At 39.6% G+C, this 12708-nt stretch overlaps 1 protein-coding gene across 2 annotated transcripts in view; it reads left to right on the top strand.

Moving 5' to 3' along the window:
- Positions 1 to 12708, top strand: part of TMTC2 (transmembrane O-mannosyltransferase targeting cadherins 2) — a 481591-nt gene that overhangs the window by 269328 nt on the left and 199555 nt on the right. For both annotated transcript variants that reach the window (XM_045519407.2, XM_010958805.3), the window contains one exon: positions 3480 to 4050. In XM_045519407.2, the coding sequence (XP_045375363.1) occupies positions 3480 to 4050 (571 nt within the window). The remainder of the gene's footprint in view (positions 1 to 3479; positions 4051 to 12708) is intronic.

Below are 12708 nucleotides of genomic sequence, written 5' to 3'. Positions count from 1 at the left end.
ATTAGCAGAAAAGGACAAGTGTGTACACCTGAGCGCCGCCTGCGCGCGCCATCTTGTACTAGAATAAAGTGCTGTTTCGCTCCACTTCGGCTCCTCGCGCATTTTTCCAGTTGGGCAGCTCACCTTCTCGAATCCTTCTCCAGCCCCCCCTCGGCTGACACTCTTAAGTAGAACAATTGTAAGCCCTTGGGGAGTGAGTGTCATTTGATGTCTGGAGAATTGAAGCATCATTCCTGCCCTGAAGGACTCAGGGTCATCATTTATGTGGGTGCTGTGACTGAAAAGGTCAACGGGCAGAAGAAGTTGCAGTGAGAGGAACACGCACAAGGCTGGTGAGGGGGCAGTGTCAGATCATTCGTCAGTTTTACAATAGTGCTGGCCTTTGTCAACGTTTTTTTAAAGGAAAAATCACACGGCAGCGAAAAGAAAGAGCCACAAATGAATGAAACTGAAAACAGGTTAAGACCTCCCTGAAGACTTGAGAGACTGGATCTTTTTGCTTCAAAAGACAGTCTCTTGGTGGGTCGTGTGTTGTCAGGAGAATTCTGCCTCTGATTGTTTCTTTTTCGCGTCTGCTGCATTTACTTGCTCGCCTTTCCTGGAGTGGAACGTTTCCTAACTCCTTAGTGTCTTCACAGAAATTACCTCAGAAATTCTGTCAGCGTGAAATTTTGTTTTGAGTTGAGCGTTTTCATTAGCTGAGAGATAGCTGAAGAGGGTTCACTCTTTCCATTTTGGATTTGTGTAAGGAAATGCAAACGGATGAAAATCTGTTATGTTTAGTGTTGAACGACTACCTTTACTTCTTCTTTTGCTGGGTTATTCAGATTATTAAGATTCCATTAAATCCCTTTGCATCCGTATCTTTAATATGTAAAGGATACATAGTGCATCTCTTTTCACGGACTTGCACGTGTGACATGACTTACGTACTAAAGCCCAGTACGATTTATTTCATGTTCTGCCGTAACGTTCATGGGATACACAAAAACCTGCCTAATCAGATAACACCTGTCACAGCATTTTATCAGACCAAAGTCTCCCTTACTGGAATATGTTTTCAGCACGGGTGAGATGTTTACTTTTGCTTTTCTACTTTTGTTTTATTAATACTGTTTGCCTTGAAATTTTTTTCTTCTACAATGTAAATTTAGGGCTGTGCCTCATCAAAGTTTTTTCTCCCAGGGAAACGATGAGATGTGTTAGTTTTGTTCTTTGTGTTGAAATCCTTGTTTTGTGAGAGTTAGGCTTATAGTACGTCTTGTTGGCTGCTGTAGATTACTAGATTTATTACTATGAATATAAGAAACTCTGGCGGCTTTGAACAGATTTTTAAAAGAGTGTATGGTTTTTTTTTTTTTTTTCCTTTCCCTCAAAAAGTCTATAGAATTGGTTATGGAGCTGAACTAATAGCATGTAGAAAACTTGGTTTAGGGACATGCTTCTCCTTCCAAATGGATCTGCCACTGAAAGGGTGAAATACTGTCCTAAACAAAACATGCTTCCCAGCTTTCCTTGTGAAATTAGCAAAGCCGCCTCCCACAATACTTTGCTGTTGAGCTTTCTGCTGCCCTGACTGATAGCACGAGTGTTTCTGCATTGATATTACAGAAATTCACATCACTATCTAGGTTGGTGCTTAGTAGAGGCCAGTTGGCTTTTCATTCTCAATGGCTTGAAACCAGCTCTCTCTGACAACACTGTTTGGCAGTTTTTCATATTTCTTTAAAATTTTAATTATAACCCATCAAGTCTTTAGCAATTACTTCTGGGTTAGACTCTTGATGAATGTCATAACAGGGTATTTTAATTTAATGGATCCAGAATAACATCTGTTTCTAATATTTTAAAAGCCAATTTATATGGAAATTCATTTAATACACAGTCAATACACGGAGACTTGTAAAAATCAAAATCAAACTGGAAAATCAAAGCACTGTGATATAGTAGGTCTTCTGTTAACAAAGGATTTCATTGATGAGTAGGTTCAGCTGCCACTAGCTGACACCCAAAAATACTGCAGCTTAAACAAGTTCATTTCTTATACTTACATAGTTAGCCCAGGGCTGGTATGGTCTCCTGTGACAGGGACTCAATTTCCTCCAGTCTCGTTGCTCTGCTGGCATGACTGCTGTTCCTAAGGACACTTTATGGGCCAAAGTGGCTGCCTGGACTCCAGCTATTACATCTGTGCTCCAGCAAGACAAGGCATAAGGGTGGAGGAAGGAAGAATGCTAAGATTTTTCTTTTTAAGAATACATTTTAGAAGTAGTACATAGCACTCTGCTTATGTTTCACTGGCCAAATATTAGTTGCACGACCATATATTTGGCACAAGGATAGATAGGAAATGAAAATTGTTTTCCAGGTGACCATGTACTCAGCTAAAAACTGAAGATCTATGTGTATGGGGAAAGGAAAATATAGACGTTGGAGAACTGTCTGTTACATTCAATATTTTGTGAGATGTGACTTTTAACAGACCTCTGCCTTTTTACTGTGCATCTTAAAAAAAAATCAGCTACTTCTCATAAGTAGATAATATATGTGAAAGGACATACAGTGCATAGTGTTTCGCAGAGTAGGCAATCTACTACTATTAATGCATGTTGATATCTGTGTTAATTTCAGTCCCCAGATGGATCTAATTTCAGAGATTGTGGGTCAAGCTGAATTTAATAAGGGACTTTTTGTAGGTTACACCTCAGTCTTTGTAGATTAATAACAGCAACAGCTAACTGGGCCAAGATGTCCTTTGCACTAGGTCATCAGAACACTCTTGTACCTGCAAAGCCATGTTCTTTGCTTTTCTACATAGAAGGTAAATGAACAATTCCAGGTGTCAGAAACATGGAATCTTGGGCTCCTCCCCAGGCCTGCTGAATTAGAACCTTTACCTACCTGCTAGTTAACCAGATCCCCAGGTGGTTTGCATGTATAGGAAGCATTGCTCTGGGCACTGATACTCTATCTAGAATTTATTTCCAGTAGGGGAGCTAGTCCTTGCTCTAAATGTGTCACCTGCACCAGTGTCACCTGGGACTTTGCTTCTTAAAAATGCATATTCCCAGGCCTCCTGTCAACCTGGGGCCTGAAATCTGCATTTTTAGCCAACATGCTATATGAGGGCAGTTGTGTGGCCACTGCTTTATGAGGCTTTAACCACTGATAGAAACTTTGCATTTATTCTTCAGAGGTATTTGCATTCAAAGAAGAAAGCTTTTGAGGAAAAGAAATACAACTTTAATTGTGATGCTAGTGAGCATTAAGGAGCTGAATTCAGTGTCTATGTAATGCCTTCTCTGAGCCTCACCAACATTCATCACATATGCCCAGAATCCCATCATAAACCCATATGCCGACAGCACTACAAAAGAAGGCAGTATTTTAGCAGTCTATTTTAGCGATGTATTTTCCTCCTTATTTTTTTCCTTTCTGCATTTTACATTTGATCTCTTTTTTAACATTTTGTCTTTTAGCCGCGCTATCAAGACTAATCAGGACCTCCTCCCAGAAACTCCATGGACCCACATTTTCTACAATGATTTTTGGGGGACTCTCCTAACCCACAGCGGCAGCCACAAGTCCTACCGGCCCCTCTGTACTCTCTCTTTTCGCCTGAACCATGCCATCGGAGGGCTGAATCCCTGGAGCTACCATCTGGTCAACGTCCTACTGCACGCGGCGGTCACTGGTCTCTTCACCAGCTTCTCCAAGATACTCCTGGGGGACGGATACTGGACTGTCCTGGCTGGCGTGATGTTCGCCTCTCATCCCATTCACACGGAGGCCGTGGCCGGTATCGTCGGACGGGCTGACGTTGGGGCCAGTCTCTTCTTCCTCCTCTCCTTGCTCTGCTACGTGAAACACTGTTCAACAAGAGGCTACTCAGCCAGGACCTGGGGCTGGTTCCTGGGGACAGGACTGTGCGCCGGATGCAGCATGTTGTGGAAGGAACAGGGAGTGACTGTCCTTGCCGTCTCAGCGGTTTATGATGTCTTTGTCTTCCACCGGCTGAAAATGAACCAGATCCTACCCACCATTTACAAAGTAAGTGATTGTCGGGGCTTGGGCATTGGATTACTAAATCATCCCCTTGCTTGGCCCCTTGGCACCTTTTAAAAAGCAAATGTGTTCCTCTTCAAAGAGAATTTAAAATAAGTTACTTTTTGATCTCTAGTAGGTGGAAGTGTCCTCTCTGACCTTTCCCAACTAACCTGGGTTTCAGTCACTGACGATTTTATTTCTTGGGTTTCTTAACTTATTTTCATGATTGCCAAGCAGGGTACAAGGACAATTCTGCCTTGTAAAGAATATTCCTCTTTATCATTGATTTATTTTTATTCATTCTTTATTTCAGCCCCAATTCCCAGTAATCCAATAAATTGCCTGTAATATGTGTTTGAAAAAATAACACAGCTGATAATAGAGTTAGATGCTAGACTCTATGAAGAGGAAGTCCTCTGCCATTTGTTCATATTACTTTTCCTGAGCTGACTTTAGAAAACAACCCCCTCTGAAGTGCACTAGGAACTCACATTTTTGAACAATGAATCACATTCACCTTTTCTTTATTGTTGTCATGTGTAAGAACAGAAGAGTCAAAACAGAAAATGGCTATTATAAGTCCTGCCCTGAGGCCAATTAAGACCTTTGCCTCTGGGCTTAATATTTGTTCGTCTGTATTCCCTTAGTGCTTTCCAGTGCAATGTTGTTTGAAGGTCACGTAAGCACATTCAGATTCCATATATTTAAAGAGAACTGAGTAGTTTTCTGCTAGTGAATTAAGAGGAGGCATTGGGTGGACAAAAGCATCTTGAAAAACCTCTTCTCATTGCCCCATCCTCCCTCCCTCACAATAAACTGACCCTTGCTTTGACTGTAAGTGTAAGGACTGAACTTGGTCATTGTTTGCAAACCTCAACCTGTCTTCCATCCTTTTGGACACTCTTAAGCAAGGGATTATGATTTTGTTATCTCAAAAGGAAAAAGAAAAAGACCCCAATTCTTGTCATACCCAAAAGTTAAGGTTATAGTCGGGAGATGGTGCGTTGTGTAATGAGAGATTTTAAAGGATTTATTTAGGAAAAGAAAAGTACACCTCCAAGAATGGGAGATGGGCTGAGCCAAGGGGAAAAAGCAGTGGTTTTTGTCTGGCCTTTCTCTATAACCTCCCTTAGAGATGGTCTCGATCGATGGACGGCTCTTGTCCCCGGAATGCTTAGTCATGTTTGGCCCCTTCGCGCATGTCCTTACTCGTGGTGTACACAGAAAAACCCGTGGTGGGGGGAGCTAAACCACAATGTTAATTATAATACAATGAACATTGGGTCATGTCTGGTTAAGTCCTTTGTGCTACCATGCAGTCATGGCTGTCGGGTTCTAACCGGTTTCTTGCTGGCGCTTGTTTAGAAAAGTCCCTTTACTGTGCCTGCTGGAGGTGGGCACAAGGCCATCTTCTGGACCATCCTCCCTCTCCTCCATCTGTCTGCCCGGTGCCCCCACTTATCCAACTACCTAATAGTTTTGGATACTTCCCTTGAGAAAGCTGTGAAGTTTTTTGGTTTTTGACCACATTTTCCCCTCTCAATTCTTAACTTTACTTAAAACCAAGTCGGGAAGAAATTGAAATAAAGAAAAAAAATTGAGAACTAAAAATTATTTAGTTTTAGTTTTTTTTTTTTTTTAACTTGGTAGGCGAGTAATCGCTGCTGTGCTTTGGCTCTGCAGGGAAGCATAACCTTTTCAGTTAGAAACCAAGTATCAAGCGCTTAATGAGGTTCTTTTGTAATTTCAGTGAAATGCTGAAACTTTTAAAGAAAACTCGGGTGAGAGGTTGAAGCTTTGAAAACAACATATGGTTTGAAAGTCAAGCTCTTAATTTCAAATCAATTTTAATTATTCTTTCAGGAAATTTAGAGAGAATGATCATTTTCTTTTCTTTTAAAACCCTGTCATCAACCATAGCAAGTTTTCTTGTATTACTGGAAATACAAATTGAATAAGTATAAATCATGGTCCTTGTCCTGTGTAGGGTGAGAACTATTTGAGGATGCAGACTGGGGGTTTCAAGACCTTACATTTGATAGCCTGTGAAACATTGTGGTTTCTTCTCCAGAGTCTTCATTTGACTATCTCATGAATTAAGAAATTATTTTGATTTGTCAATTCAGGACTTGCTTTGAAGACCTTTGAAGTTCACTTCTGAGAAATTTTCAGTTCTCTAAGCAGACTTTCAAGGATAAAGTTGCTGAGAGAGCTCCTTACTATAAATATGGCCCAGGCAGTATTTGGGACATACTTACAATAGAAACGTATTCTTTGTTGATGTGAAATTAAAATATAACTGGGCATCTCATATTTTATCTGGCAACCTTACTCATGTAACTGCTGCTTAAGAAAATGAGAAGTGCTATGAGTGCACAGGAGGAAGACTTTTCCTTTCTTCCCATCTGAGTTCTTTGGGGGGCCTAATAATTAAGTTACCGTTAAGACAGATTAACAGTAGATAGATGAATTTAGTTATGTATATAAAGGAGCCCCACAAAGACAGGAGAAGCTCCCCAGCAGTCAGGCAACTGAGGCTTCTGTGCCATCCTGTGCTAAGGAGCAGGGGTAGGGTTTGGGACTTCAGAGGAGAGGAAGACAATTCACAGGGTTTGGGAAGAGCAAATAGTAAACAAATGTTTTCCATGCCAAGCCAAAGAGTATTCCTTATGTAAAAATGTTGTCTTTGATAATAGCTCTCTACCTGGTACAGGCTTCCTATCTAAATTCTTTTAGGCACTTAAGGCGGAGGTAGAAAGCTCTTCTTGAATCTGTTGGGCTTTAATTGTCTCCTGGTCCAAGTAATCCACCTGCCAAAGTGGCACCTTCTGGAGCAGCCTGCCCGGAACTCCATCATTGGCAAAGGAATTCCTAAGACTTAGAGAGTGTGAAGGACCCCACACTTTGGGAAAGGTCTTAATACTTTGACTGTTCTGTGTCTTGAGAAGTTTTCAAATGGAAACTTGCCCAGACTGTCTGGCAACTGCTGCTTGCAGGCATGGGACATAGTCATGGCAGCAAAATCCTTCATCTGATAATTGTTCTCTCAACTTAGCTCTTTCTTTCACTCTTAGGTTTTGGGCCAGTGAGCTAAATGAGGACACTGGGATAAGAGACTGTATAGATTTGTAAGGAACCTGGAGACCATCTATGCCCGTCCCTTATTTCCAGCTGAGCTGTAGAGAACCAGAGATGTGAAGGTCATCTAGAAAATGGTGGAATCACTAGAGCTAGAACACATATTTGTGACTGTGTGGTGATCTTTTTACTACACTGTGAAAGTGTGAAGATGAATAAAGAAAGTAGTCAGATGAGAAGAAAATAAAAGGAATTGAACCTTAACCTGCACTGGCTGAGTTCAGTGACCTGTTCCTTCATGTGGAAGCATAGTTAGTGTTCTTTCCTAGAGATGTTGTGAAGATTACGTGAAGTTGTGGGGTGTTCATTGTGAACTGGGTGCCCAGTATTTGGAAGGCACTTACTGCACATTAGTTGAAAGGAGAGAAGAAGTATCAATGGAAACTGTAATTCTTTATGTTAAGAAAGAGAAGGCTAAGAGATAAAGTCCTAGTAGTCTTTAAACATGCAGTGGTTTGAAAGCATATGAATTAGGAATCCACTAAAGCTGAAACATGAATATTTAAGCAAAAACTTTCATTTAGAATTTCATGACCATGGGGCTTGTAAACACTGGCATAGATTACATATGGAAGTTACAGAAAAATTCCATATTCTGTCTTTAAAATATATAGATTTTTTTATGCCTGGGGTGAGTTAGGAGAAATTGAAAGAAGTGGATTTAGAAGATCCTTTTCAACCTTAAAAGAATAATCATCTTAAATATCTTACCAATTGACTCTGCATCATAGTTATCATAGTTTGCCAGATGAAGTAAAGTCCCCTGCCCTGTTAAAATATAACTTATACAGAAACAGAAAACTCCAGTGCACAAATGTTTAACTCTATTGTGCAAACTAGAGAACTAGCCAAATGTTTAAAATCTAAAAATGGTGGTCCTCCTTAAGCTGGAAATTATTAAAACCAGAGTGCAGGGCTCTCCATTTTTATAGTGTTATCAGTAATGTTTCTCTCATAGTAGTTCACACTCAGCTTCTTTCTTCACATTTCTTCAGAAATGTCAGAGCTTTCAGTTCTCTACCTCTTATCAAATCTTGGCCCCAAACTCAAATCTGGTACCAGAGCTGGGCGGAACTAGAGGCTATGCCCTCCCTCAGTACTTCTCTCCATCCCATGACAACAATAAGAAAGTGCAGGTTTAAATAGACATTTCTCCAAAGAAGACATCCAGATGGCCAACAGGCACATGAAAAGATGCTCAACATCATTAATTGTTAGAGAAATGCAAATCAAAACTACAATGAGGTATCACCTCACACCAGTCAGAATGGCCATCATTAAGAAGTCTACAAATAATAAATATTGGGGAAGGTGTGGAGAAAAGGGAACCCTCCTACACTGTTGGTGGGAATTTTAATTGGTGCAGCCACTGTGGAGGACAGTATGGAAGTTCCTTTAAAAAATTGAAAAAAGGCTTTACTCTATGATCCAGCAATCTGACTCCTGGGCATATATCTGGAGAAAACTCTTAATTTGAAAAGATACATGCACCCCAGTGTTCATAGCAGCAGCATTTACAATAATCAAGGCATGGAAATAACCTAAATGTCCATCAACAGATGACTGGATAAAGAAGATGTGGTGTGTGTGTATATACACACATACAATGGACTAGTACTCAGCCATAAAAAAGAATGAAATAGTGTCATTTATAACAACATTGATGGACCTAGAGATTATCATATTAAGTGAAGTCAAACAGAGAAAGACAAATATCATGTGATGTTGCTTGTATGTGGAATCTAAAAATGATACAAGTGAATTTATTTACAAACCAGAAATAGTCTAATGGGTTTAATGGACGTAAGAAACAAACTGTGGTTACCAAAGGGGGAATGGGGGGGAGGGATAAATTAGGAGTTTGGGATTAACAGCTACACATTACTATGTATAAAAGAGAAAAACAACAAGAACCTGCCTTATAGCACAGGGAACTATATTCAATTTCCTGTAATAACATATAATGGAAAAAATCTAAAAAATATATGTAATCTATATATATATATAACTGAATCTCTTTGCTGTAGACCTGAAGCTAACATTGTAAATACACTACACTTCAATAAAACATAAGAATTCAAAAAAAGAAAGTACAGGTTTCAGTTCAGTAGAGGTTAAGATTTTTCTAAGATAGACAGGCATCTGGATTTTCTATAACATCTCTGTTATTTAATATTGGTTAGTAATTTAAAAACAGATATTTCCATTTGAGCCAGATGAAATCCTTGGGATGGCTCAGTTTGGCAGAATTCTTGCCTGCCATTTTTTGACTTCTGAGAGTCCCTGCAAATGGTGCCCATGTCAGTATTATGTATACAAATTTTGTAGTTCTGCAGAGGAAATATGAAAGTTTTCTTTTTCTTTGATGAAGTATGTGAAAAACAGTACCCAGAATATCGTATTTTACTGGGTATTTAATAACCATGTATAGTGTTTATATCTGCTAGTCACTGTTGTGAATATGCCAAAAAGATGAACACATTTAACGTACTTAATAAGTGCTTATCAAGAGAATAGTAGGACTTATGAAATAATGTGGTTTGGTATGAAATAATATGACATAAAATAATACAGTTTTCAGAAGGAAAATTTGTAAGAAAACACTAAATATAAAATCTGCAGACGTATGTTTGAACAAAGGGTTCTGAACTATTTTTTATAAAATTTTAAAATGTCCTAGTTCTTCACTTCAATGTCTATTTAATGTGTTTCCTGCATTATTCTTGGCGGCTCATGCACCATTTGGCACATAGTAGGTATTTAGGAAATTCCTGATTTCACACTTGTTGCAGATTAAAATATCCGCCTACAATTATAAAGTGAAATCCTGTCCTCTCTCGTTTCTACAATGAGAATTTCATTCCTGTTTAGTGGGGTCTGGAAGGTGAGACTGGAGGAAATGCATGTCAGAAAAATGTTGAAAAAGAAGTTTTCTTGGCCTCTCACCAAATGATTATTTTCACCTTTCTTGGATGACTTTGACTTTCTTCGTTTTATGTTGTCAAAGAATGGTTGGTGGGGTGTGGAGGAGAAACCTTTGAAACACAATGAAACTAACTTTGCAAATAAATGCTAGACTTTCATCTGCCCACAAAATTTTTTACAAGTCCCCCTTGACCCCAGGAGGTACATGGGTAATAAAATCAGTAAAGGCAACATTTTTCTACTTACCCAACATCAGTCATTGTTTGCCCAGTGGCCATTTTCTGTGCTTATTTAACTTCTGTTAACTGTTTTAATGTGGAAACATCTTTTTTTCCCCTTTATTAGCCCCGTAATCACTTATTCAGTTACAGGTGAAAAAAATTTTTTTTTTAAAGGAAATCTGAAAACCAGTGTAACAATTCTAATAATAGCCCAAGATAATTTGGAAAAATGAAGCCCTTTTAATTTGATCTTTTAAAACTTTCTCTTAAGATGACTACATTTATTTTGCTGTCGTTGTTTCCAAGATATGCATTATCTGGATAGCCTCCTTTTCTTCAAATTTTGTGGCTCTATTTCATATAAACAAGATAGAGAGTCTATAGTATTAGAGAGGGAAAAGGGAGGCATTGCTGCGTGTGGAAAATAAGTCATCTCTGTCCAGAAACTTTATTTTAATGCTAAGCAGGATGTGATGGATGGAGGTTGCATATGGTGAGCAAAGTGTACCTTTATCTTGGGTATTATGCAAGCTGGATTCTACAACAGGACATAGTGATCAGACCCACACTAACAAACAGTCCTATATTTCCAAACCATTTACAGGGTTTATCTTGAGAATGGTTTCTCAGGGTGGGGGCTTATGTTCTGTTGAAGTTTTTGGGTTTGCCACTGCTGGAACACTGAAGTCATTCAACACGGTGCTTCTGTACATCAGACTATTTTGTGTGACTCCCCATGTACAGAATAGAGAGCGTATAGCCTGCAGGTACTTAGGCATTGAATCCACATGTGCTTTTTTAGTTGATTAGCAGCTCGGGATGTCATTGGTGGAATCTATTATCATTGGTGGCTTTGTCCCTTTGCTTTCTAGACAAGGTTACAGTTTTACTCAAGATGTGACCCTCATATTGATTGCGCCAAATGAAATGTGATACCTTTCCTGTTTCTGATTGTCTTCAGTCAACATCTGGGCCACTCTCCTTTAAGTAGCGTTCCTGCTTTCTGAGGGTTGTGTTTTCCCTTCATTTGTCTTACATTTGACTTTGTGAGAATCCAGATAGAGAAAGATGCTCCGATTCTGATCTCAGTATTTCCTAGCATTGTTGAAACCGGAGGGCAGGCTGACTGTCATGCACTTACAAATGAATTTGGATTTCCGCCCAGTAGGCTTATTGTAGCATTTAATATTCATGACCTGTAGTGCTTTAGAACTTTGAACAGCTGCCAACACCACTAACCAGATAATACCACAAACAAAGTCGAGGTTCAGAAATCTTTTACAATTCAAAAAGTTGAAGATTAATAAGGTATTTTAGTCCTACAGGTTGGCTTCTTCACTCAGCTTCTTTAAGATGATTCTGTATTCCATATGCAGTTGAGGTTCAAGTTGAGTCATTTAAATTTGGGAAGCTGACTGTACCCTTGCAAATTTCTGCACCGCTTGTGTTAGAGTGTTGGTACCTGGAACAGTGATCTATTCACAAATTATTATTATTTTTTAAAGATTCATCTTTGTGCAAAGCACTGTATTAGGCGATGTGGGGATTCAGAGATGGATGGGCAAGATTCTCCCTTAAAGACATTTGAGAGCCGTAAGAAGTTGAGAACAGTGCATGTAAGTGTAGAACTGAAATTGGAGCTGGAGAGAGGTGAGGGCTGTAAGGGAGGCACTGGGTATTTTAGAGGAGGGGGAGGTTACTTTCGGCTGAGGAGATGAGGAAGCATCTTCTGGAGCAGAGATGTTTGATCAGGGCCCCAAAGGAGTCTTTGGATACAGGCATTTATTGTTGGAGAGGCAAGGAAAATTGGAGGGTCAGGCTTGAGCATTGCACAGAGGGAAGCTCAAGGAAGTGACTGAGGACCGCTTCTTTGTGCAGATACATAGAGCACATGAGCCTATGAGGAAAATGAATCAGGAAAGGAAGACTGAGACAGTTACTGTGTCTAATGATGTTGTGACCCCAACAGTGTTGGGAGATGATGGATGGTTTTCAAATGTGTTAGCATTTGGACTGATCCATGCAGAGAAGCCCAAGAATGTCCAGGCCACCTCCATCTTGCCTCTTGGGGAACTTTCTTTTCTATTTTCCCCCTAAACGTGAGAGAGGGTCCTTTCGGTGATGAGACTAAGGATCAGATTCCAGAGTGGAGGTTATATCTCGTTCAGTGTGTGTGTCTCCTATCTGTGTTTATCTCATTCTTTAGCATTTAAAAGAAAAGCAGTTATTTTCTGAAAACTAATATTATTTTACTTTTTACTCTGTAATATTTGGTGTATTATTATACACTCCTAATGAGAAAAACAGGAAGTCCCTAAGGGCTTTCTCCTATGTCCCTTCTTCCAGCACTGCTGAACGGTGTTCACATGTTACCGTG

This window comes from Camelus bactrianus, chromosome 12 (genome assembly GCF_048773025.1).
Source record: "Camelus bactrianus isolate YW-2024 breed Bactrian camel chromosome 12, ASM4877302v1, whole genome shotgun sequence".
NCBI lineage: Eukaryota > Metazoa > Chordata > Mammalia > Artiodactyla > Camelidae > Camelus > Camelus bactrianus.
The sequence above is the reverse complement of the archived record's forward strand: the minus strand, read 5'-3'. Positions and strand labels throughout refer to the sequence as shown.